At 42.4% G+C, this 27,730-nt stretch overlaps 1 protein-coding gene across 8 annotated transcripts in view; it reads left to right on the forward strand.

Moving 5' to 3' along the window:
- pax2a (paired box 2a) overlaps positions 1 to 26,807 on the forward strand; it is a 28,494-nt gene extending 1,687 nt beyond the window's left edge. The window contains exons 2-12 of one of the 8 annotated variants that reach the window (XM_061039839.1): positions 472 to 649; positions 1,229 to 1,249; positions 1,683 to 1,880; positions 5,494 to 5,579; positions 5,713 to 5,832; positions 6,837 to 6,881; positions 13,668 to 13,834; positions 16,527 to 16,647; positions 23,703 to 23,804; positions 25,967 to 26,053; positions 26,250 to 26,807. In XM_061039839.1, coding sequence (XP_060895822.1) covers positions 472 to 649; positions 1,229 to 1,249; positions 1,683 to 1,880; positions 5,494 to 5,579; positions 5,713 to 5,832; positions 6,837 to 6,881; positions 13,668 to 13,834; positions 16,527 to 16,647; positions 23,703 to 23,804; positions 25,967 to 26,053; positions 26,250 to 26,371 — 1,247 coding nt within the window. In that variant the 3' untranslated portion in view covers positions 26,372 to 26,807. Of the gene's footprint in view, positions 1 to 471; positions 650 to 1,228; positions 1,250 to 1,682; positions 1,881 to 5,493; positions 5,580 to 5,712; positions 5,833 to 6,836; positions 6,882 to 13,658; positions 13,835 to 16,526; positions 16,648 to 23,702; positions 23,805 to 25,966; positions 26,054 to 26,230 lie in introns of all 8 variants that reach the window. The other 7 variants (XM_061039838.1, XM_061039840.1, XM_061039844.1 and 4 more) reach the window with 7 other exon arrangements.
- Positions 26,808 to 27,730: the final 923 nt, after the last annotated feature.

Here is a 27,730-nt window from a genome sequence, read left to right on the forward strand (position 1 = left end):
AGGAAAAGGAGTTTCATTTTTATGTTGGGGAATGAAACGAGAAATATAGCTGAATTTATTTTTATATTTAATATCGATTTAAAATGTATATATTTGATTTTATTTTTTACCATGTTTATTTTCTTAAAAAGTTACAGTTTAGAAGATTGCATTTCTAATATATTCTAACTGTTTTATTATCAATATGTTATAATTATTCTATTACTATTATTATTAATATTATTATTATTCCAAATTAAATTCTACCTATTTTAAAAATGTTCAGAAAGCATGCAGCGACAAAGCCAATATAAAAATGTGTGTGTGGCTCTATACATTACACTGTTTGTGTGTATATAATAATGTGATTGAACGTCTTTGACTGTAAACAAACGCAAAAACAAATAAACCAAACTGGCTCCACACACGGAGCCCTGGAGCCCCCGTGTCCTCTGCAGGTATGTAATGTTATGCTCCCCTGTTCTGCTGTTGTGTCCCACGCAGGGCACGGCGGTGTGAACCAGCTCGGCGGGGTGTTTGTGAACGGCAGACCCCTCCCGGACGTGGTTCGGCAGCGGATCGTGGAGCTTGCCCACCAGGGTGTCCGGCCCTGTGACATCTCCAGACAGCTACGGGTCAGTCACGGCTGTGTCAGCAAAATCCTCGGCAGGTAAAAGAGGGGATCCACCTCCACCAACAGCACCAGAGCCCTTTAATGTGTGTCAAACATCAATCTTCTATAGAGCTTGTATATGCGCACCCAGCTCTATTTCAGCCTCAGTCATCGGTTATATAGGCAGGCCATTTTTTCTCTTTGCCCTTTTTTTCTTTTGCTTGAACACAGCAGTTCTACGTCCGAGATTTTCTATCCATCACCGGCAGCCTTTGCAAGAGAATAGCATCATAATCATGTAGTAAATTTTAGAATGAGACTATACAGCTAAACATTACGCATAAAATATCCAAGAGGAATATGAGACTGTTTTAATGTGATGAGAGACTGTATGAGATTTTTTTTTTAAGTGAATAAAAAGTTACAGAAAAAATTAGGGAGATTATTTGCAGATCAAAACACATTTGAGGCTACAATTAACTTACATTTAAGTATCATAATCCATCAGGAAAAAACACCTCACTCGTCTTTTTCGTCAGTCTACTTTAAACCCTGAGAAAATTAGCTCAACTATATCATTTTTTACTTCAGAGCACAGATGCTGTGAGATAATATTTTGAAATATATTTTTTTCAGCTATCAGAAGGCATATCAGAGGTATTTCATTTCACACACACTGAATGTTTGTCACCAACATTTACCAGTATAGGTCATGGTGGCATGTCGTGCATGCTGCTGTAAGCTCATGGAGACTGAAAAAAAAATGAGGTCCAAACTGTCCTTTTGTTCTGTCCGTCTCACTGCTTATATTGTGTGATTTTAATGACACATGCTTTTCGTGGAAAAATCCGCTCTGTTCACCTCCCAGCTGACACTCAATCAGGCCCATATTACAACACACACACAAACCAATTAATAGATTAAACCCGCCAACATATTTGTAGCTATTTTTAAATTATTTGACCTAAATGATCGGCGGTAATTTGTTTCCACACAGACGATTCTTAAACCACTCCTGCCATAAATCAGACTGAACTTTTGAGTTTAAAGAAGGATCCATTCAGGAACAAATCCCTCTGTTTCCATGCAGGTACTATGAAACCGGCAGTATTAAACCTGGAGTCATTGGTGGCTCCAAACCAAAGGTTGCAACTCCGAAAGTGGTGGATAAAATAGCGGACTACAAGCGCCAGAATCCAACCATGTTCGCCTGGGAGATAAGGGACCGACTACTGGCTGAGGCCGTCTGTGACAACGACACTGTCCCTAGCGTTTCCTCCATCAACAGGTAGGTGGAAAATACAGTTATATTTGATGTGATGATCGAAAAACTTGCTGAATTGTTGCAAAGTATGTAAATTATTCGTCAAACATAGTTCATTTTTTTAGATAACCCTTTGAATGTGTGCGTAAAATGAGCCAAATTTTCGACGAAAACTTAATGAGACATTGAGTAAAAAAAAAAAAAACATGTATTAATTGACTATTACAGCTGTTAAATAAGATGGTAACTTTTTTTCATCTGCACACTGAGCTAAAGATAGTCCTATAGCCCGAGACGTTTCCCTACCCGGGGTGGTCTCACATGTGCAATTCAATCCCCTGTGCGGCCCTCCACAACACAGCCAGCACGGGGGCTGAGGCTGGGGCCACGAAGAATCACATCTGTCTCGATAAAAACCGATCAATACCGCGTAACCAGATCCAGAGGCGAAGGGAAATACCCAACAAAGTCGTTCAATACGCGGACCACACTGCGACAGGGGCGGCAGCAGCCTCTTTATTGCCAACCAATTGCTCTGTTTTCCAACACCGAGGGGAATGTGGAGCGACAAAACATCACACATTTACACCAAGAGCGTGGTTGAACAATCCTGGATTATTCTCTATATCTCACACAATTATCATGTAGCCTATTATAGTCCTCGTTGTTTATATTATTATAGGTTTAAATTAATGCTGTAAATTGAAAAAAAAAAAAATGAAAGACTTCTTCCGAGCTACACCAGTGGTGAATTATGCGTAAAAGGACTATAAAAGCGTTTCTGTTCCAAAGCAGCAGACACCCTACACCTGCACCTTTCCCCGTGAAGCGGGACAGCAGTGGACAAAGTGTCTTTAGACAGAGGACACCGGTGAAAAGCCCTCATGTGTGCATGTGTGTGCAAAGTGAAAAAAAAGCCCCATAGTGGCTGCGAGTGATGAACTTTGGTTAGGAGGCACTGTTCCAGAGAGCTGGTCATCCGCATTACATTTTAATGAGCTGTAGAGTCTCATAACACAGGCAGCTAAATGTAGGAGATGAATGAATCTTTTCCAAAAACGTCAAAAGATGGCAATATTACAAAATCTGGCTGCTATGGAAATTGTGGCTTCAACAACTTATTTGGCGCCCTTTCTTTGTTTTTCTCTGTTGTTCCAAAAACATTCAAAGGTGTATGGAAGCATTTTTTTCTATGTTGTCATTTGGGGGAAAAAAAACTCTTGATTTTTACACAAAACTTTTAGAAGAAAATTTGACCTTTTTTTCCATCAGTTTAATAATTAAAACTAGGCCCTGCTGCTGCAACAGATAAAACTGCGCTTTAACATTAATAATAATAAGCTTTATTCATAGAGCTCTTTTAAATTAAAAGGGACGTAGAGCCCCACCAAAGTAGCAAAATTAAAAGAAAGTTCATAAAAATCACCAAGTTTTAAAATATATTAGACATCAGTACAGTGGTTATTGTGAAACAAATAGATTCATGACAACAAGCTGCTTTCATTCTTGAATTTTAATTCCTTTAATGGTCTTAGAATTTCTAAAATATGACTTGAAATTAATTTAACCAACTAAAAATGCAGAATAATATTTAAGAATGTTTATTTAACCTAACTCCAGTCATGGTTATCAATACTCTCCCACTATGGACTGTTTTAATGTTGTTTCTGGATGTTGGTCTTGAAGGGAGGATTGGGAAACGTGGAGGAGGAAGAGTGTGAGGAGGAGAAGCTAAAGAGGCGGGCAGAGGGGGGAAAGACAGAGACAGTGGACCCCTGGTGGTCTCTGTGGTTAGAGAGGTCTGACCTCTGCTCTGTTGACTAAAGAGGATGTCCTGGCTTTAAACACATTTTTCCTGCATGAATTATTAAAGATTACACAGAGACTCGGTTGCACTTTGTTTTGCTGCCGCAGAGAGGAGTTTCCACCCACTGGAGACGGAGGTGTACCCAGAAGGTTCTAAGCGGCTTTCAATCTTATTGATCCACATTTTAATCTTTCTTTGGAGAGATTTTTTTTTTTTTTTTTTTACAATACCCGAACATAGATGTCATTAATTCAGCCATCCAAATTGCTTATTCAATAGCAACAACATAGAGTTGAAACAAAGTCCTTGAATTTATGAGGCTCCCTCGAGTCATGAGGTCAGATAACTGTTGTGGTGAGATGTTAGAAATTCAAATAAAATATTGATGTGTGTTTTCTGGAGGAGCCTTTGTTGCCCTGCCTGGAGGAGAGAGTATGGAGGACACACGAGATAGCGAGGGGAATGAAAAGAGTGTGATGTACATTTTTGCCCCTGAGGAACTTAACCCCATAGCTGCCTGAGTCACAACTGATGGCTCATTGCTGCACGCGTGAAGCCTCAGTCTGCTCATCTGCAGTCTGTAAAAGTCTGTTTTTGTCACACCTCTCCTGTGAGAGGGGCGTCCATGTGGGATTTTCTGTCAGTACACAACGCTGCCTGTTAGTCAATGATCTCACGTTCATCTGTCAATCAAAAGATTACCACAGTCATGGTTTAATGTAATGGGATCACGTCCCATAAGAGCTAAAGCTGAGCTACGCTAAATCCCGCCGTACCTTTAAAAGAAATACAACAAATCTCTAATTTACAAACGTAACCTTATCTCCTCATCCTCTAATGTCAAATTATCAGATTATTGTGATACTTTATTTTTGCACATGTTAATGTCATTAAAACAAACTGGATGTGGTAGTAGGTCACAGTAGGTTGGCCAAATAAGACACTATTGCTCTTCTGTCACAGGCAATATATAGATCACCATTTGCATTTGTGGTTTCTCACTGCCGTTCGTCGTCATCTTTTCTATCCCAGAGTCCCAATCAATAAATGCCCTGATCCTCAGTGAGCCCTGTGAGGAGTCCTGTGTGCTAAACTGAGCAATATAAGAGATACCACAAAACTACAACAGACAGCAGAGAGGAGGCCGAGAGTACAGGGACGGAAAAAAGAGAGAGGAATTGGAGAAAAGAGAAAAAGATCAGGGGCCTGGAAGACAGAGACTGTGGAGTACAGTACATAGATAAGAAATGAGAAAAAAAAAAGGGGAAAAAGAGAGAAGTGAAAGATCAGCTTTGAGCGATGGTGAGATAAAGAGAGCGAGAGAGAGCGAGTAGAGGAGAGGGAGAGGGAGAGGGGAGCGGGAGAGGGAGATTATTAGAGTTGGCCAGGTAGAGCCAGTGAAGCTGATCATTGAGGTGAATTGATGTGATTTCATGCTTTGTTTGCAAGATCATTCAGACCAAAGTGCAATGAAGACTTTCCCGCCACATCACATCTTACTGGTGTGGGGACTTTATCATATTTCTAACCTCAGAATCCAGCTAGATTGAATCCACAATCTCAGGGGGCAGAACCCATTCAGCCTCACACAGGAGCACAGAGATTGGCCCTAAAGCCCCGAGATTGGCTATTTGCGACAAGGGAAGGAGGGGCTGAATATGAGGATACAAGCGGCCCCCAAACGGTGGAGCACTTGTACATGCACGGGTGTAAGTGAACCTGATGTGGCGTGTTTAAGTGTCCCGGCTGGGGCGGCCGGGTTTTGGGTGTGAAATCTCCATGCTCTGGAAGCGGTATTGATTGATCCGTGTCTGTTGTTCACTTTGCCAGGATTATCCGCACCAAAGTCCAGCAGCAATTCCACCCGTCCCCTGATGGCTCTGTCACACCACTCTCCACGCCGGGCCACACTATAGGTGAGCGGAAAAAAGAGGCGGCGCACAGATTACAACAACATCAGAAATACCCATTCAAATACACGTTTAAAATAGTTTTTCACATATACAAAAACACCAATAAAACACAGTCCAACTCTGCTTCCTCCATCAGTGCCCAGCACGGCCTCGCCCCCTGTGACCAGCGCCTCCAACGACCCCGTGGGATCCTATTCCATCAACGGCATTCTGGGTATCCCTCGCTCCAACGGCGAGAAGAGGAAACGAGACGAAGGTAAGAAAAAGGGAACACACAAAATCCCTTTGTGGTTTTTTTTCTTCTTCTCCCCATCCTTTTAATTCTCTCCATCACTCGTCTCCTTCATTTTTTTTTTCTCTGTGTGTGAAGAAGAAGAAGACGAAGATGACATTTATGACAGCGCTGCAACCGAGTGTGTTTCTGTGTGCTGTCTCAAGTGACTTGTTATGTTGTATATCAGGGCCGGGGCGAGTGTTAAGAGAGAGCGTTGTGATTCAATCTGCTTCTTTTTCTTTTTTGATGCCTTGTGTTTTTACCATGCACCCACAGAGCTGCATCTCTATTTTATACCATGCTTAGATGTACTGTAGATATCCTATATAGCTGTCTTACAACTCTAATCCCCCCCTTGGCAAGGCATCAGTGCTGCTGCTTCTTACTTTGATTTAAAAAGACAGAAAAAGAAGCTCTGGATTGACACAGCCAGTTATTTAATTTTCTGCACCTCATAGTTACATAAACACATTTTGATTGTTTTTTTATTGTGTGAGGCTGCACAGCATTAAAACACCCAATTTAAAGTGTTTTCTTTAATATTGTACACTAGTCTATACACTCCCAAGGGACTGGCATGAAAACAGACCTAGATATGCTCAAAGATTAAGTGGAAGCTTATCCGGTCCAAGCCAGAATTTCTCATTCCAAGGCAAGAGAGTGGACACACACCGCCTGAGGGCTAATAGATTATCGGTTTTGCAAACAATTGGCTTTTTTAATGCCTATGAATTAACATGTCCCTAGTGGAGGCCTGAACAGGTGTAGGAACAGACCGGTGCAGGCAGGGAGGGAGGGAGGGAGGGAGTGAGGGAGGGGGCCGCGTGTGTGCAATGTGCATGTGTGTGTGTGTGTGTGTGTGCGTGTGCGTGCATGTGTGTGTGTGCTGCATTGAGGGGGCTGATGGGATGATATGGTTGAAAATGATATCAAAGAGCACTCATCACAACAGGCCACTTCCTTCTTTTATGTTTCTGTCTCTTTAGTTCTCTGGAGTGGCAACCACTTGGATGGAAGGAAAATAGGACATTGTAAGTTCAAGTTAGACAACCTTCTCTTTTTCTTTGGTCAATCAGATCACAACTCTTTCCTATCTACTGCTGTTTCTGCTCTTCCAGGTTGCAAGCGTATTAAAATGAGGTGGGGAAGCCTTTTTTCAAATGTTAAGGCTTTCAGTTTGATAAACAGTCATAGCAATGTAGCTTATTTAAAAAGTATTATCATATAAAGATAATCAGATACAGTTTCTTATCAAATTAAGTTTCTCTATTTTTCACAATTCTCTATTTTGGCTTACCTTTTTAGTTTTTCTCAAATTATCTCTGTGATGTAATACAGTTTGTGTTTGGTTATTCATTGTGATTTTTTAACCTCCAATGTACACAAATATTTTGACAACTGTTGTTTAACAAAACAAAGCTATAAGAAAGGTCTAAGCCTCAAGAGCTGCTACGTCTAGGTCACATAACAAAAGTACCTGCAAAAGTGTTAACGTGTGAACTTGTCACACAACTTAGTAAATACAGAACCAGGTAAACATAAAATATGCAAATGAATAAATACTTAATGAGGGGAGATCTAGTGCTGCAAACTGTTTTAATGTTCCTCACTTTCTGTTGCATGTCATGTGTTTTGTGTCCACATTTTGGTAATTTAACCAAAATAACCGTGATAAAGAAGGCCTTGTACAGAATGGCGATAGTTGTACTGTGTGATCTCGGTGTGGCTGAAGTCAGCGGTTGCCCTTTGAGGAAGAAAAAGGTCCCCATTACTGGAGGGCTGTAGAGATAATGTAGTGTGACACGCGTTATGTACACCGGGTCCCCCGTAAGACGAGCTTCAGGGACATAGGTGCCATCAGAGCCATTAATCTGTCCTTGTCATGTGTTATTGCAAATTAAAAGTAGCATGTTACACTGGACGGCTTCGAGTGAAGACGGGAGGAGGAAGAGGAGCAGGGGGGATTAGAAAAAAAAAAATAGTGGGAGGAGGGAGAGAGGAGGTCTCAATGAGAGTTGAGCAAGGATCGGTTTTAGGATTTGTGCATGCACACACACACACACACCTGATGCACGGAAGTGTGTGTGTGTGGAAAGAGTGTCTGTTTGCAACTTCAGAATCTTCTCACACAGCGAACATAGTGACATTTAGAAGAATTTGCAATTCTGCAGAGAAAAGCTATTAATTCACAAATTAACATCTCCCCCCTCCCTCCCCTCCCTCTATCTTGGATGTGCAAGCTATCGCAAAGACAAAAGAAATAGCCTTAAGGGGGGAAAGAGAGAGTCTCAGCCCTATCTGTGCAGAGATTGGTTTGCATGTCTGCAAGCAGCGATACCAATTATGCCAGTGCTGGGAGAATGCGTCTCAATGCACTTCCCCCCTCCCCCCCTCCCCTCTTCCTCTTCCCACCACCGCCACCACCCTGAATCTATCCATAGCCAGATTTATTTGTGTATCTCATTACAGGAAATGGAATGTTGTTCCTGCCAAATGCATTAATAGTGAAGTGGGGAAATTAGCCTGTTGTACAGCATGCTCTCGCGCAGTCATTTAAACCTATGGTGGAAGTGGAAGCCAAGAAAAGAGAGAGAGGATTGGGTGACAACTGCAGGAAGATTGTCAAATGTGTATTATAGAGCAGGATGTCTATGCACTCCTTTGACAAGTGCCATCCTCGAGTCGTTTTTTCGAGTAAAGGACTGATCAAATTATCATGCCGGATTTGCTCATTTTTTAAAAGGAGATGTTGTCAATGTAAAGTCAGTGCTTTCCTTGTCTTGCACACAGTGACAGGTAGCTCCTGACCCGGCTCCTGTTTGCAGTCAGGTTGATGTGACCTAACTGTATGTTGCTCTCATCGGGCCCGGGATGGAGCCCAGTGGAGCTCCGGGGAGGACAGGCAGGCAGCAGGGAGCAACGGTGATAAATTAGATGGAGAAAGCAAAGGTCATAACTTGTGATTGTAGCGTGGGTGTGGGATGAGTGTAGAAGGCGCTTATGAGTGTGTGAGCAGGGAGGGGTGGTGGGGGGGGGGGACAAATGCCCGAGCAGGTTGTTCATTCATGACATTAAAAGAAAGAGTCATATCAACCTTGTGCAGTAGGTGCAGAAGAAAAATGAATACAGTGGCTGTTTTGATTTGTTCAAATTTGATATTTGGCCCCTTTTGAAGATTGCCCGTTGCGTATCTTTCAATACATACGACCCATTTGTGGAGTTCAAATCAGTTAGTGTATGGATTTGAACCTGGGCCTTCACTGGTTGGCTAGTCAAGCCAGTCCATGACAATGAGTCAATAGAGGATCACTTTAGAAAATAAATGCATCCAGAGCGAGGCAGAAATAAATGGAATCATGAGCACCATGATGGCCCTGATGGGCTGTGTTTGAGAGAGAAAAGCTCAGGTTTGAGAGGGGCCGCAGAGCGTATCACAGAGACAAGAAGCTGTTAGGGCCCCGACAGTAGAAGAGGACACAAAAGGGTCCACATTTTATTTCTCCCCCTCCTCCTCCACCTCCTGTGCTCTACCTCTTCAACATTTAATTTATCCTCTTATCGTCTGCCCTTATTCTTTCTGAGACTTGTGGGTTAACCGTTCAGCAACATGGCTGCATGAGACCCCACGTACAGTTGTAAACAATATACAATGAGAGCCGTCACAAAAAATATAAGGAGAGGGAATTCACTCAATGGAGAGGAATCATGTCAGAGAAAAGTCAATTACGGGCAGCGATGCCGAGAATTAATGGAGCGATGCATTACTCAGCTTGAGGAGGGAGAAAAGGCGAGAGAAAAGAGGGGATACGTTAATTGCATTTCCACAAATACTTGCAGCACAGGGTGGCAACGCTAAACGACAGACTGGTCCAGAGGAGGGAAGAGGAGGACAAAGAGAAAAAGAGAGGGGAATAGAGACACACTAAAGAGGGAGAGGGTTTACTGCAGTAATATCCATATAATCAGGTCATTTTTGACTATAACAGAGAATGACTTATCTTCTTCCATTTAAACAAAAATAATCTATATTTAAACTTGTGTTCAATGCAAACGTAAAATAAAACTATATATTTTTTTGCACTGCAGGGTCTAGCTTGAACTTTTCTTTCTGCATTTTTCTTGCAATCTTACTTAACTTCCATTTGATAAAATTAAAATATTTTCTGAATTTCAAACACTGCCACATTTTTTTTTCAAAATCACATGTGGATGGACCAAACGAGCAAGTCTTTGACTATTTTAATCTACCGCCGGCTGATGACCCCCTCCCCCCGTCTTATAGACTTACTATAGGACTTCATCTTGACTTTTTGCATTGGCCTGGATCTGTGGTTTAAAATCAAAGTAAATACGATAACTAGAGTTGAAAACACTACAGACCCAGCCTCAGTGCAGGCGGTGAGTGCAAACATCAAATAAGCATCTCTCTGCCCGCTGACAGTCAGTACACTGGTTGGTGGTGCTAAATCGAATTAATAAAGCTCTTAAACACGCCACAACATAACAGGATCTTAACAGCCATGGCAGTGCTGCTGTCTCTCTCCCCCACTCTCTCTCTCTCTCTCTCTCCCCCACCCCACCCAACCCACCCACCTCTCTCCTTTCCGCTTCAGAGCTTTCATAAATATAGCTAGCTTACAGGGGAGGAGTGTTCACCCTCTGGGTATACCAGTTTGTTTGCACTCTCTCTCCACCCCTCTCTCTCTCTCTCTCTCTCTCTCTCCCTTTTTTTTCCAAGCATAACTGCATTTTTAAAAAACATCAACAAATGATCCACAATTTGCGATGGCATCATTTCACCTATCAGCAGAGGACTCGCAGCCTCTGATCTGGGAAACCCCGCGCCATTGATTTACGGAGAGCGCCAGGCGGTGTGGAGGAATTCATTTGCCTTTCAAACAAGCCCACCCCCCCCCCCCCCCTCTCTTCTCTGAGTTATCTTATCACAGGAACAGGGGAGATGAAAGAAGGACATAAAGTACCACCGTGCCACCGCAGGACGTTAACATCCCCCTTAGAGACAAAGCAAAACAGAACAGCTTTTGATACGATTGTGGTCTGTGTCACAGTAGCTTCTGTCATTGGTTAGATATTTAGGTGTGTGTGTGTTAGAAAGGCTGAAAGTGCACGAGTAAGAGCTCGTTTGATAAATGAATAGAGCAGCTTTAATTTCTTTTCTCACCGTATTGTCTAGTAAAGGAGAGCAGCTGATCCGTTTTTCTTAAACAAAGCTGCTCAGTCCACTTATGTTTGAACACATCATGATAAAATACCCGACTCCAGAATTAACGGAAGTGCTATAATTAATTGTCTTATTAACAGAGTGCATCATTCTGTTAGTTCAATGTAAGAAACGAGACATGTGTCTATCACAATCTTTACATTATCTTACTTCATCTCCAGACCAGGACTCCATTGTCACAAACTGTTCCTTTAATTTTTTCAGTAGTAAACATCGCTTAATAAGGTCAAACAGCATCTGTCTGTGAAAGCTGACCAAAGAAAGTATCGATCAGAGAGAAAGCTTCTTTAGAGTCGGATGTGTGAGTGTCACTGTTGGAGAGTCTTGTTTTTATCTCCTCACACTTTGGTGTTAAAACGAAGAAACGCAGTCAGCTGGTGCTGTGGGAGAGATAAGAGAATACCTGCTGAGACACCCAGAGGGGTTGAAGAAACACTGTGAAAATGAAACAAGGCAGTCAATGAGACACACACACACACACACACCCACACACACACACACCCACACACACACAATCTGACAGTCGGGCTTCACAGCCCACTTGACACGCTGACTGTCAAAGGATGAATCTGATTTATTGCAGCTATCTTATGATATATGTCAAACATGAAGCTCTAATGGTGAATTCTGAAAATAAATGATTTACTAGTTTCACCACTTAAAGGCCAAATCAGTAATTTTTTTGACCACATAAATGTGAAATATATTCTGATACTTAACTTTAGAGCTAGAGACTTAAAAACCGAGCAGTCTGAATCAAACCTGATAAAAAATAGGCCTGTTTTACTCCAGTTTAGAAACATTTACAGGCTAACAGAGGTTGTGTAATTGGACATTTAATTTGATGATTTTTGTTTACGTTTTCATCAAATAAAGGGCAGCAACATAATCCTGTGGAGGGATTTTTTCTCCTCCTGCAGCCAGTTCAGTAGGCCTGATTAAGTGTTTGAGGGGGAGCTGAGTATAAGCACGATCCTCCACAGTGAATGACAAACAGTTGCTATTGATCCGGCTTGCCTCTTTTCTCACACCAGCTGATACGAGGTAATTAATGACTCCTTTTTCTTCTGTACCTCAGACAACAATTGAGTTTCATACAGCAACACTAAAGCTGCCCCTCCACCCAAGGGGAAAAAAGAAAAACTGCTCAAATATTCCAAAGAAAAAAATACATGAGGCAGGAGAAAGAACTGATTCCTTCATAAATGTTAGACAAAGCTACAGTCAATATATTTAAGCAATGAAACACAGACACACACACACACTCTGCCATCTACACACACTCGTACCCAATTGCAGTCCTCTATTCCATTCTCTCCATGGATCTATTTCTTGGTGCAAGTCGGGTTCATCCGCTGGCCTCAGCCATTGAAAAAAGGTCAAGCAGCCGAGCAGAATGGCAATAACGCCCCTGAAATGGTACCATCAGTGGAACATGATTGATCAATTGAATTCCATAGCACAGAAAAATGTGGGATTAAGTAGAGTATTATACGCACAATGAGTTGAGGCATGATGTTCATTCCAAGTTCATTTCGCCTCCCCTCCTCTGCCGGCGGATCAGGCAATCAATAGCGGCCTTGCATATCATATATCACCGCCGGCTCGCCCAGGAGAGAACATAATCTGCTGCAAATTTAGAATGACAGATTTGTATGGGAGCTAAAGCCCTCATCCGCTGTTGGCGGCCGGGTAAAAGGGGAGGAAAGGGAGGGCGGCATGAGGCGGGATGTGTAGTGGAGGTTCCTGGGATACAGGCTGGAGGTTTTAGCTGCAGAATGGTTTTTTTCGTTCAGTGTTCGGGACTTGATGAGGGAGCAGAGGGAGAGCTGAAGCGGCAGTGGCCGAGTTGATAGGGTCAGAGATCAGAAGAATGAGGGAAGCATACACTCATTTGTTTATATAGAGTGTGACCAAGTGAGGAAATGCATACGCTTGCCCTCGACGCCCCGTCCTCATTCGGCCCTGAGTGCCGTCCACACTCCATTCTGTTTTCCAGAAGACAGGCAATATGCGAGGGGGGGGGGATGGATGTAGAGAAAGAGAGGGAGACAGAGAGAGGGAAGGGTAATATGTTCAGGAGGAAATAGTGCAGTTAAATAATGGCTCTCCATTTCCCGCCAGCAGAATGAGAGGCTCTGTATGTAATCGGCAGCCCCAGTTTCTCCTCCTGAAACACACGCTCTCCCTTACAAGTATATATTTGCACTGAAGGTAATCCATCAATTACCATAGACCTATCACATGATGACCGTGCTGATGGTGGCCGCGACGAGAGGTGGGGGTGGAGGGGGGTGAGCAGAAAGCTTCTTGAGTGAGTGTATATGTGTGTGAGGGGAAGACATAGAGGGAGATGAAAGGCAGACATGCTGGTGGGTCTCCCTGAATTTACTCCTGCTCCTCATCCGCCATCATTCTCACACCCGTTAGGCTCAAAACTAATTTCTCCTCATGCTTACCTCACATTGCTAGAAATGTATTAAGTAAAAAAGAGTCGAGCTATGCACTCATGCAGTTGTTGTTGCCCTTTCCCCCTCTCCCCTCCTTCCTTTACCTCTCTTTCAAGATGGCTCAGATGGTTCAGGCCCTGGCAGCGACTCTCAGGGCAGCGTGGAGAGTTTAAGGAAGCACCTGCGAGCTGACGCCTTCACCCAGCAGCAGCTGGAGGCCCTTGACCGCGTGTTTGAACGTCCTTCTTACCCTGATGTCTTCCCCACTTCAGAACACATTAAACCTGAACAGGTAGACAACGCTGATTTCTTTACACCCTCACATTTATTGTTTTTGCACCAAAATCCCCTTTTCCAGTATGTTTTTCAACTGTGGTAACAAAAGAGGAAAGAAGCCACACTGTAGTCCTTGTGGGTTACCAGGTACACATGCTGACACAGGTGACAAAATGCTCCCTGCAACTTATTTCTCAAAGCAACCTGCAAGCCTATACCCTATTCCAGCGGATAACCTTTATTTACATTCATTAGACTGTTAAACAACAAGAGGACTATTAATTTTTCCATTGGAACTCTATGTGGGTGCCCATGCAGCCTGAGCAGTGCCCTAATTGAGTTCATTTTCATCTCTGCGCGATCGCGGGGAATTACAGCGGCGATAAATCAGGGGGACAGCCCCTCAGCCTGCTATACAGCCCCTAATGCAGCTAATTACCAAAGTGATTTCTACGGCAAGATCAATACCAAAACGAATTGGAAATGACTTGCAATCACAAAGACTGGAGGAGAAGGTATTAAAAAGGCGAGGAGAAGGTGGAGGAGGGGGGAGAAAAACGGCACCAGAATAGTCCAGAAAAATCAGTTTTAATTTAATGTAATATTAATCAGGCTGCTTTCCACTCGTTTTGTGCACCTCCTCTTTTCTCCCTGTTTCCAACACCCCCTCCTTTTCTTAAACTGGTGAAAAGGTGGGATATTAGGCTATTAGGGGCTTGTCTGGTGTCTGCGTCAGGGCATTAAAAAGCCATTTTGAAGAGGCCAGGCTGAATAGGCCTCATCCCTCCCACACTTCTGGCAGCCATGTGGTCGGGTCATTCAGGCCCCTCTGTGCTCGCCACTCGCCCTCCGCCCAGCCCTGCCCAGCCCTGCCCACAGCCCATCTGCATGACAAAATGGCTCTTGTGCTGCAGAGGCCCAGCGGAATAGAGAAGAACATCCAGCCCAGTGCCAGGGAACAGTTGTAAGCAGACAATTAGAGTTTATCTGGGATAGAGGCAGACAAGACCAGGGTCACCAACTCGCCCCTGTGGGACCCCCAGCCCATTGAGACAAACAGATGCACGCTGATACAAACACTCGCAGACACAAATGTGTGCACACACACTTATCTTTTCAAAGAAGAAGAAGAAGAAGAAGAGTCGGGTCAGGAAGTGTCATCTCATTAACAAACAGGATTTATCACAGCTGCCTGCAGAGTCTTAACCTCAGATTAAAGTGAATAAATACTAAAGAGACTAGCTTGATCCACACATTAGGTCTGCATGTGCAGTTCTTATCTCCTTCACTTATTGTTCTGTATTATGTTGAACATGTGCAATAAGGGAAATTTGTTTTTGTGGTAGTCATTGGTAGGTGCTACTCTGCTAACATGTTGATTGTTGTTTGTTTTGTGATGTTTTTTATTTATTTTTGAGCACTACTGCAGACAGGGACAATTAAGTATATCGCATCGTATAGTATGGTATACATTGAAATGTATTGTATAGTATCATAAAGTATAATTACCATATAGTGTAGTATCCATTGTAGCCTATTCCATTGTATTCAATAAGGTTTATCACATCCTAAGTCACATCGCATCGTATCGTTATTCAGCAAATGCTTCATTTCCTAGATGGCAAAACTGTGACACATGAAATTGGCTGCAGAGGCACAAGTTTTATGACAATTGAAAAGTTTTTTTTCAACTAGTACTCTATAAAATGTGTAAAAAAAGTAAACATTGTCATTGGGCAGTGCTACTCTGTTTACATGTTAATTGATTCTGTTTCTTTTTCAATCATATTAATGTGGACACAGCTTTATGTGTGTGGCATTCCAGTCCAATAGGACCTTCCCTTAGTGGACAAAAAGTGTATTGCATCATATCGTATCGTATCGCATTGTATCATGGTACAGCAAGAGTTGCATTTCCAAGACTGAGAAGCTGCGAAACATGAAAAATGGCGGTCGTTCATGTTTTATTACAACCAAAAGAAATGTAAAGAAAAGCTTGAAAATGAAGTTACAAAATAATCAAAGTATAAACGATAACAACAAAACACTATTTAAAATAATTTCAATCCCCTTATATTTGTGTTCATCCTAGAAACAAAGCACAAAGGCTGATTTTGAGGTTTGTACTCCCCTTTTAAAAAAGCACACACCACATGTCTCTCCTGTAACAAAGCCCTGAATGTCTCCTCCCTTGACTGGTCACAGGGATGACTGCAGTGGAGCACAAAGAGCCAGCTGACACCCCGTCCTTTCACTCCTCGCCCAATCCCTCTCTCATCCCTCACTCCCTTCCTGCCTTCTCCTCAGACAAGCCCTAATGCATGCATACATCATAGGTCTTGGTAAAGCATGGGGAGTGGGGAAAGGACGGGTTGGTGGTGGTGGTGGGGGGATAGTTCACAGAAATCACAGGAAATATTCAGAAAGGAAACACGGCGAGAGGATCACAGGCAGCTTCCTCAGATACACAAGGGGTTTCCATCAGGCATATTTTATATAAAGTCTCCTAAACTGGGAATTTTGCTCTAAATCTAGCACCCAAAGTGGGCTTATGGGCAGTGCATAGCTGAAATTAAGAAGATCAGGGAACAATCTGGTGGAATGTGAAATTAATTTGTGTTTAAAGTTGCTATTTCTGGTTTCCAACCTTCTGACATGTGCCTTCTTCAGCTGACATATTTTTGCATTTGTTGTGTATTTGTCCACAGGCCAATGAGTACTCGCTCCCCTCCCTGAACGGCGGCCTGGAAGATGTAAAGCCAAGCCTCTCCTCCAGCGCCAGCTCCGAGCTCGCCTCCAGTGTCTCCCAGAGCTACTCTGTTGTGACAGGTACAATCTGACTCACGCTAGGTTGACCCCTAAAAGAATGAAAAAACAGCTGCAGCAGGTTGGGAACAAGTGCGCCATGGTGCTTAAACTCAGAACTTGACATAGATTTTGTGGTATATTCGGCCCTTCTTCTGCTGTTGCACATGTTGTTGCATAGCATCTCGCCAACCGTTCTACTCGCGAACCAAAGAAGAGGAAAAACCAAAACAAAATTATCTAGATGCTGTAAAGTTTTCCAGTTCCTTTGTCACCTATCACAGGTGGATGCAATTGGGACTAAGGCATTGTTTTGACCTGATTTTCAAAGTTTATAAATTCCCAACATCCCTGATATCTAAAAGCATATTTATCCCCTAATCAACAGAGTTCATGTGTGCATACTATTGCAGATGGCAAAGTAACTTATTCTGTTGAAAACATGGTGCCTTCTCTAACTGAATACACTGTAAACTGTGATTTCACAATCATTGGTTAAAGTCTACCCCTTCTATTTGACCAAGTACTGCAAAATCTATCATCTTGATAATGCATCATCACCGACTCATCATCTCCTTATGGCAAACACATTTTCCAGCCATATCAAATTCTCATCACAAAATGAAAAAAGTCCTCTGGACCACTTTTTGCAGCACTCTGTGAGTTTATTTGCCGTGGTACAGAGCGAGGCGATATATCATCTGAGCCCATTAAATCCTACAGGCCTTTCACACAACTGCTCCTAACTGGCTATTGTGTTAGCCCGGATTGGCCCGCTAACAGATTGACTGGGAGCACTTCTCATGAGAGACAGCTGCTGTTCTCGCCGCGACACGACGTTGTCATCAAAGGCTATGATAGCCTGTTGATTGACAGCGGCTGGAGTGGCAGCGTGGCTGGCTGGCTGCCTCATGCTGTGGAGAAGAGGGACAGATACAGAAAAAAAAAATGAAATTACACTTTGCAAACTGGCTCCTGTTTTTAAAAGTCACTTCCTCAATGAGCCAGAAGTTGAATGCAGGCGCAGTGTATTAAATATCTTGTAGTGTTAACTATCTGTATCATATAACCCACCTTGTATTGCACCATGGCTTCTTTTGCTCTGCTGTCGAGCTTGATGTCCGCCTCGTTAATTGAAATATTGTTTCTGTTGAACCTCTCTCCCAGGAGAGGTTAGGTTTACTGACATGAGAATAATATACCAGCCTTTTAATGAAATGCCCATAATTATGCAGTGGGCATTGAAGTCAATGAGTCCACTGTGTGTGTGAGAGAGAAAGAGAGTAAAGAGGAGGACAGCATGATTGAAAACTGCCGTGGCCCTTCTCAAATGATCCCTATAGTCTCTTCCCTGGACCCCGGCACAGAGCTACAGAAAAAGAAAGACCCCTTTTTTTCATTCCTGAATATGTGGGAGGTAATTTTGCCCCAGAAAGTTGGGCCTCAGGAGAAGAAAGGTGTGTTTTTGTCTTTTACGCCGGGCTCCTCCTATGAAAGCGGTCTCGCTCCGGGGAGCACACTCATAGCAGGTGGCCTTCAAGCCACCTGGGGGCCCCGGGGCCTCCTAAAGCGATACATGTGAGGGCCACAGATTGCATAATGAGGAGGCAGACTAACAAAACTTTTTTTTTTTAAGTGGAGTTTGACAACATGCTCTGGAACGTGCGTTAAAAAATAATGTGTTTATTAATTAAGCCAAGAAGTCATTTCCAGTAAAATTTTATTGCTTAATTTTAACGACTATGCAAAGTAATGCTTGTTGCATTTGATTGGATGTAGGTTGTCAGTGCATAATATTATTTTTTCTGCCATTAGCAATCCCTGTAAATAGGAATGTATGCCAGGGCTGAAAAATGCTAAATTACCTCCCTCACTTAGGCTGGGATCCAATTATCAATAAATTATGCTCTCATATTGGATGGAGCTACAAGATTATATTCATTCTTTAAATGTTTTCTGCTCCCAATTAAAATGCATACAGTTATTGATCTTGTTGATTTTTATGTCCTGGAATTTGCATAATCTATTAAAGATGAATGATTAATGAAGTGCTCAGTTTCGCGTTCCAAGGGCGCCAAAGAGAAGGCAATGTCGGCCATTTTTGTGTCCTCTGTTTACTCTAATGTGTGAAAGAGACAGTTACCTAGGAGGAGAGGAGGGCGGCGGAGCAAATCAGGGAGAGATTTAAGGCACTGAATCACACCACTGGTGTTCACAAGGAAGCAACAATCATTTACAAAGACTATCTCGAGTATTGAAATGAAACCATTTTCATTTTAACGTCTTTTGGGAATAAAACTGAATTTGTCAGCAATTATTTGGAAGGAGTATTCTTATATCCTCCATCAAGACAAACATAAGAAATCTAGTCTTGAGCTAATTCATGCAGGTAGATTATGTTCAATAGTAATCATGTTAAAGCTGGTATTGTGCAAATCTGACCGGGCAAACAAGGACATTTGCAGAGAACTACTTTTACTTGTATGAATCAGTGTCTAGTACATGAAAACAGTGTTGTGTTTTACATAGGGATTGACAGAGAAACATGCAATTATTAATCCCTGGTCTCTGGATTAACTGTTCATGTGTAGTTGTCAGCTAGTATCTTCACAATACATACAGTATCCAGTATCTGGTTTACAATATTTAAATCAAGTTTTGCTTGAAAAATGGTGGTATGATATTGTACAGTAGTTAGTATGGGTAGTGAAATAGGGATGACTGAGAGTAGCCTCTGTGCAGGCTGTGTTTGATAATCACTCTTACCAGAGCATGTGGGGAAGCTGGGTGTAAATGGACCCCCCCTCTGGCCTTCTACAACTCTAACACATGTGGAAATCCAATGCTTCTCCATCTCTCTTTATATATGTCTATCTTTGTGTCTGTTTCTCTACGAGTATTAAAAGGACAGAACTTTAAAGAGGAGGGAGAAGCGGTTAAAAGAAGCTTTATTTTGGATTAATTTGAACTGAAATTAGCCTTGTTATTTTGACTTGGCAGTGGAAGCTTTTCTCTGCTGGATGGCAAACAAGAAGCAGCCACCTAACCTGCAGCGCCTGGTGTGTGGCCTAGTGACAAACGGCTTGTCTGAGCTCACAGCCCCCAGCTAGGAAATTAATGTTTTTATCAACTCCCGCAACAGCATAATTACCTTTAAGCACACATTGGATAATGAATGACTCAAACAATGGATGGAGATTTCAAGCTATTTGGGCCAAGAAATGATCTTTACTCACTCATGATTGGATGCAGCTTTGATGTTCTTATATTACTTTTTTTTATGACCACTTCCAAGATGCAGGAGAGTGGATGTAGAGATTTGACTGATTGTACGTAATAAATGTAAAAAAATAAGTTTTGCAGTGGTCTTGAACATACTGCGGTGATAAGAAAGTTCTCAGCAGGTCAGCGTTTGAAAACAAGAGTTCTGCCGGTAAATGTTTTCTTCTCAGAAGTTCCTCTGTGTACGTTTAAAAATGAAATGCCCACTTGAGAGCAGGCTGTTGCAGCTATATCTGAACGCAGCACTCTGAGGACTGCTGTAGGTTCTTAAGAGTTCATTTCTATGGTTGATGGGGTCTGTGGACGTAGCAGAGACAGATGTTGGAGAACTCTATAGCGTCTCCACCCGCTCAGAGATGTGTTTGCTGGGTAGAAAGAGTCCCCAAGGACCAACAAGTTTATCTTCCATCTCCATCATCGGGGCCTGTGATTTGACAGGCTCCCTTTACCCGGGCTCTGCCTCGTCTCCAGGACAATAAGCAACACCATGTCTGATTAGTTTCAGAGTTCAGTGGTCTTGAACGCTTGCGTTTGTAGCGGTTGTTGTTGCGCCGTAACCTGTTGTCTGTTTGACAACGGTTGCTGAGGGGCTGAGAAAACAGAAGCTAACGGTTGTGCACAGGAGGTCTGGAATACAGTGTAAACAGACTTTGCCTTTTCTTAAGGTTTGGTACCCTCAGTATTGTCTTAGAGGTCAGATTACTGTCCTTGAGTTTAGGAGAGCCCTGCAATGTTACCTTTATAACAAATAAGGAGAAAAGGAGAACAATTACATAGAGAATCTGCATGTGCATGGCTCAGTTAAGAAGCACCTGAAGGGATAAAAAACACTCTACCTTTCTAAATCGTTACACACAGTAGTTGGATTGTGTCTAAAAGCCTGCACTTATAGAATCTGAGGTTTTTTTTTTTTTTTACTATTTTATGTTTTAAGGTTGTGTCAGAAAGTGTCCATTATCTGAGGTTTGATGGTGGTTGTGGTTCACTTAAATCAGTGTTAGACTAAGTAGACTTTTGAAAGCTGTTTTAACTTTAAAGACTTGAACAGACCATGTGTAGATATAATTAAGTAAAGAAGTGAACATGTGCACTCATTCCTTTATTGTGTTCTTGTTCCAAGGAGATTTATGTCTTACTTTTAGAGACAAACTTTCGGTCCATCCAATTAAATGCTGAAGCCTGGTTATTAGAATATTTCTGTACATGTCAGAGATTGTGTCAACCGTTCGTTTTAATGATTTGATCATGTGTTAAAAACTTACTTTGTTAAACCTTATCTGGCATTTGTCTCTATAAGATGAAAGTATTTAGTGTAATTGCACTTCCTCAGTCTGAATCCACATTTACAGCTGCCACAGAGACAAAGAGAGCGGGAGAACCTGCTGTGGATTTCTATGGGAAAAACAGTCAGTTACGTTGCCTGGTTTCCTGGCATAAGGTTCATAGGGCTGACAGGGTTGCATCCCCCCTTTCCATAGAACAGCCCTTATCTTAATGAGGAATTGCAACACACAGTCCTGTTGTAAAATAACAATGACGGGGGAAGCAGCTAATGAGGCTATCATGGTGTCGGGAAAGAGCCATCTCTCCCCGCAGGCCCCAGCGAAACAGAGCGGGCTCTGCGGCAGACGTGGCGAGGCCGGAGACGGAGACAGAGCTCACATTGATTGCACGGGTTCAAGAGGCAGAGCCGGTGAAATGAAAGATGCCAAGACTCATCAGCCAAATTAGATCAAAGTGTGGAGTTCTGAACTGTCTGCAGGCCGATTGTTTGGGTATTTGTGGGAGTGATTTTGTTGTGAGAAAGCAGCCGTGAGATTATGTTGTTTGTTTTCCCAAAAACCTTTGGGAAATTTTTTACGCATTTGAGCTTGATTGATCAGGCGCGATGTGTTGTTGCAACATTTCACTGGTGTATGTTCCCTGCTTAGTTGACTGAATTACTGCAGGGTGCATATGAGATGATTATTATTATAAGCTATGTAAATGAACGAATCAACTGAAGACTGCTTATCTATTCAGGAGTCATAGGAAATGTCTGGTCTAGAGTTGCTAAAAGATAGAAGTTCATCTTTGTTTAATCATACTTCTTGTTGGGTTCCTATTCTTAAGGCTCCTTTCCTCGTGCCTAACCCAATACATTTTAACCTTAATCAAACCTAACATTCATTTAGATCATATAAGACCTTTTATATCCATGTCAGAATCCATTTTCTTTCATTTCTGAATGGTAGCAGCAAATATTCATTTTTTGGCAATTTCATTTGAAAGATTGGAAAAATAATCATTAACGTTTGAAGCCTGCTTGAGTGTTGTGACATCAGAAACTCATTCTAATGCACTGATACCACAAACCTGCATCAGTGTATGCAGTATCTGTAGTGTTTGGCTGAGGGCATGATAGAAGAACTTTTTGATCATTTAGAAAACTGAACATCCATCCCACCATACATCTGAGTGACTGAGGTCAAAGTATGTCCAGTAAGTGTGGAGATGCATGTCTACATTACATCCAGTTTTTTTTCTTTTTTCCATCTGGCAGACTCCCACCCATCATATCCACCTTCCATGTGTGTAAAGCGGGAGCCCCATGAGGCCTCCTTTGCCCCCTTCACCCCCTCCTCTGTTGGGGACTCTGCTCTAGCTGACATCTTGCCCCACCAGTCCGGCCTCTCTGTAGATGCTTTTTCTCCCAGCTACCCTGCCCATGCCTACGGCCAATATGCCAGCCAGACCTTTATAGCAGGTACTACTTTACTTTAAGGCCTCAAAAAGTAGAACAAAGTCCAATCAAGCTAAATCTTTAGTTTAAGTTTTTCCCCCCTTTGCTTATTTTTGTTAATTTTCTAGTTTTCAAACATCAGATTAAAGCGTCCAACAGGCGTGTTGCATGTTAGCTGGCCCCACTGTTGTGTACACACAGGAGCAAAACTGACTGTTTGCCCCTCATTAACAGCCCGCAGGCTCTCCCCCTCTCTACAGCTCTGACCCCTAACTCATCTCCCAAGTTAACAAAAGGGCCTCCAGGTCCATCCAGCCTCGTGACAGGCCCGAGGTCTGAGGGGCCAGAGGAGGCCAAAACAGGGAGGGGTTGGTGCAGAGGCAGAGATGTAGAGCTGATGCTGGGGCCTGCTTTGGACCTGTGTCTCCCCGTCCCGAGTGACCCTTCATCCAGTGCTGTCACTGTTAATTACAGGACGGAGCAGCGAGCAGACGGGGCTTTTGGTGCTCCTCTCCGTTTTAGCTGCATAGAATGTTTGTATTTTGTTGGCTGTTGCTGCCGTTGTACATTTTATGGCACATTGATTTAATACAAATCATGTTAAATCTTTGCTTAAAATGACATGCCAAATGTCCTGTGATATATACACTGATCACCTTTAAGACAACGCTTAAGAAGAAAATATGTTCCATTTGTTTTACAGCAATTTCCAACCCTAACAAAACTAAAGCATGGTTACTTTTTTTATGGTTATGGTTGTGCACTTGCAGAGCTAGGATAAAAAAACATGGTTACAAAAAGTCTGTAGTGACTTGAAACACAAGGCAAGACTTGTTTTCTACATTTTCATCTATCTGGAAGCAAAACCAATACCTTCATTTTAAACCTGATTACATCAGGAGCTCAGGGTGCAAAGTCCTGAAAATCTCCTGCACTGTGCAGTAAAATGTAACACCTCTTTCTTTCATTTAAAAAATACATGTCCTGGAAAAACAAAAATCAGAGCATTGACTACATATCCACCCTCCCTGTGTACATGCATCCTTGTAAGACTTCTCCTCCTTTGTGCCTGCAGGTCGAGACATGGCCAGCACCACCTTACCTGGCTACCCGCCTCACGTCCCCCCCACAGGACAAGGCAGCTACCCCACCTCCACACTCGCTGGAATGGTTCCTGGTAGGTGACACTGCTCCCTTTTTTATGAGGCCATTAATTTGACTTTCACATGCTTTATTTTCACAGCACAGTATCCTTCAGTTGATCTTGTTTGGAGAACTTGAGGTCGAGCAAGTTGTGATGTTTTTCTGTGTCGCCTTTGAGAGCATACGTGTAACACATAAAACACAGCAGAGAGGCTGAGGCACCTTAAAGCCCTTCTTCTGACTCAAATAGGATTGAAGCAGGCTTGTTAGAGCTTTGTTAGACTGCGGTTAGCGTTGCGGTTAGCGTCTGCGTACGAGGACATTAGATGAACTCGATAGGCGATCACCACAATCAGTGGCCGTGAGATAGGACAGTTCCTCTCAGTTACACTCCAGCTCCCAGCGCTCATTACCCTCGTCGTGTCCACACAGCGCGCTCTCCCCGGCCCCGTCGATAAACACTGCTTTTTCGCCTCCCCGGACACCCCGGGCTGCAGAGCGTATCTCTTTCCCCTCTACTTAACCTGCAGTTCAGGTTCACAGCAAACAGTTAAGGGTCAAAACACAGAGGCGTGGAGGGCCTGTAAATATTTAAATCACTATCTCTCTCAGGGATGAGCTCCAGTTACACGACCAGCGGTGAGGATGCTATAGCTGCCAGCGTGTGTAGATCTCTCCACAAACAACTGAAAACACAATTCCCTTTATTGCTCTGAGACTTGTTCCTTTCACGCTGACCCATAATCAAAGCAGACGGGCCGTACTTACAAGTGTGCATGAGGGTAACATTTTCAGACACATGGAGGTAAACGCTGATACTTGAAGGTAAATGACTCTGCTTCATTGGATTATAAACCACCGGAGAGTGCTTATGGATGTACTCACCAAGCACACAAGCACAGCTCCCTTCTTAATCCAGAGGTCGTCGTTTTTCTTCGCACCAGGGTGTGAATGACTAAGATTTAGTGACCGGGCCCAAACACTGTTAAAGCAAAGGCCATTCTTCAGCAGCTTCATATAAAACCCAGCCTTTATAGTCTCGTAAAAAGAAAGAAACCTGTGGACCCACAGCGTCGCTCGCTGACATCCCCTCAGCCTCCTCTACGCGTCCTTTCCTCCACGACCTGAGCAGCGAGGACAAAATGAGAGTTTCACAAAAGCTATTAGGGAGTTTTGAAGCGGAGCATCGTTACTTAAAATCAGGAAAAGGGAGCAGAAATTGTCACTTAAGGACACACTAGAAGATTCCTAAAGACTAATATTGGATTAATAGAACAATCTGTGTACTTTGAGCGAGACAAGCAGCATAGATTAAATACCCAGTGTTGGAAAAGCTAGTTTAAAAGGTGTAGCTTTGTAAACTTCCGTTCAATCACTCGGTAAGAAGTTAAACTGCAGCAGAGCTACACAGGGGAAAAATCTACTTTGATTAATTTGAAATACTTGAGAAAAGTATGTCAAAATAATTTGTGAGACGAAATTGATAATGTGACACAAAACTACAACTTAACATAGATATCCATGAGTCAGCAAATAAGGTAACTTAAATGACCTTCAAAACGTGCTCACCTTGTCAGAGTTCATAAATCAAAGAAGGAAAAATGCTCAATATTCATGAAAAAGTGCAAAAGTGTCTGCTTTTGTTTTTATACTATGTCCATCAGTCAGAGCCAGTCAGAACATATTACAGTCTAGGTCGGGTTATAACACCATGCAGCTTTACTTGGGTAGCCAGCTTGCAAATTTGAATTATTGTTAATAAAATGAAATAACCTGAAGTATGACTGATGTATTGCATGTGCATCCCTTCATAGCAGTCAGGATGAAAGTAAAAGGCTGCATGGCTAGTCGGGTCAGGGTCAAATCAAAGTATTGAAGCACAATAAACAACAATAAAAAAAAATCCATGTCCTTTTATTGCCCAATAAAGTGAAATAAAAAAAAAACTAATTTAACTGCTTTAACCAAATGCCAAAATGAATGTATCTGAAACTCCAGCAAGCTTCTGCACAATCTAATTTACCCGTTACTATTTCATTAAATGAAGTTCCCGTCTCCCCAACGCTGTATTTACCTCACATATATTGTTTTGTAACAGTATTGTAAGACATGTTCATTTACCCAGGTCAAAGGACCTTTTTATGATTCGACAAAAGGCTCTTCCCTAATGTGTGTTTGTTCTGGTTTGTTCTGTAGGAGGGGACTTTTCTGGAAACCCTTACTCTCATCCACAATACACCACCTATAACGAAGCATGGCGGTTCAGCAATCCAGCACTACTAAGTAAGTCTCTTCTTTATCACAAAATCCTTATAAATATTCCTTTTACACTTAGTTATATACTTAGTATACTCTTACATGAACATGTTTCTTAAATGATAAACAGTAAAAAAACACGTGTGTCTTACGTCATGTTTGACCTCATGGTTTCAAACGGCTCGCTCTTCTGTTAACTTTCAGGTTCCCCTTATTATTATAGTGCCGCATCTCGTGGCTCCGCACCTCCCACTGCTGCCACTGCCTACGACCGCCACTAGTTACCATGGAGACCAGCTCAAACTGCAGGGCCAGGGCTTCGGCCTCCATATTGTCCCCGTCTGAGAAACACTGAGGTCAATGAGAAGCGAGGAGGAAACCCGTGACGTGGAGGAAAGATCAGCGAAGTGGATGTTGGTGTACCTAACCCGAGCTTCAGCCTTTACACATGTGGGGGTCAAACTGCCCCGCGGGCGTCCAAAACTCACCCATCATGCCCTGGATCTCTCACAGGGCCTGAACATTTCCAGAATGACTTTAAGAGATTATATAAATATATATATTATAAGATATTAACTGAAGAAAAACAGTGTGAAAATACCATGTGGAAACAATGTTGTGGGTTTTTAATTTTGTTTATTTGTTGCTGTTGTTGTTGTTATTTTATTCATGGATCCTCACATTCCTTTCATGTGATGAACTGCAGTATTTTTTCTGCTATAAAGAGAAAAGTCCATGGGGGGGGGGGGGGGGGGGGTGCTAAAGGTCCCATAGCTTGATGGTCCAGTGTGGTGGGGATCCTCTGACACTAAATGAAATCTTGGCTACACACTCCTAGTTAGGACGGCTTCAATCTGGTGCTTTGACTACGTCTTCTGCTGTCATTTCTCCGGACTCCACATCATCAGATAAACACAGCATGTCCTACGACTAACCCTATATCGACCAATGGCAGCATCACACTCCCTGTGGCACACAATCAGATGTAAAAAATGTAAATCATTTGTTTTGAAGTATTTAAAAAAAGAAAACATGGGAGTCACAGAATTGTCTCACCAGACTTTTAAATACTTTAACTTATTTGTTTCTGTCACTATTTTTAATGTAAAGAAAATCAAAGATTTCTTCAAAGTAGACGTCACATTTCCAGCATTTTCCAGTCATGTCCACACATGTTCGTCTTTTGCTCTTTTTTTTGCACTATAACCTCAGCTAATTCAGTTTATTGGGAACATTCACTAATTATCGAGTTTAATTAAACTACAAACTGTACTCAAGAGTTGAAATATTTATAATGGGTGTAACAACTCAAAGCAGACAGACAGAGAGATGTGAAAGCGGTGCATTCAAGGACCTGAGGAGTTTTTTAAGCCATGGCCCTATGGCTACATGAACCATCTCTCCTGGGTTCATCTTCATTCAGCTACTTAGTCATACCACTAGATGCCTACACAGTTTAGAGATGGCTGTTTGCAGTTGAGCAAAGCAACTGTAAATTAGCTTCAACCAATGCCTTACAAACCTGTTTTTTCAGCCTAAATTCATGCCTGTTCAATGAAATTATAATTGCCTTTACAGACACATTTTTTTAACCGCCTCCTTGATTTACATTTTTCTCTCCATTGGGACTGAAAGGAAACACTAATTCAGTTTGCTTTTTTTGGAAAAATATTTTGTGAATGTACTTTTGACTACATTTGCCAA

The sequence above is a fragment of the Labrus mixtus genome, chromosome 6 (genome assembly GCF_963584025.1).
Source record: "Labrus mixtus chromosome 6, fLabMix1.1, whole genome shotgun sequence".
Lineage (NCBI taxonomy): Eukaryota > Metazoa > Chordata > Actinopteri > Labriformes > Labridae > Labrus > Labrus mixtus.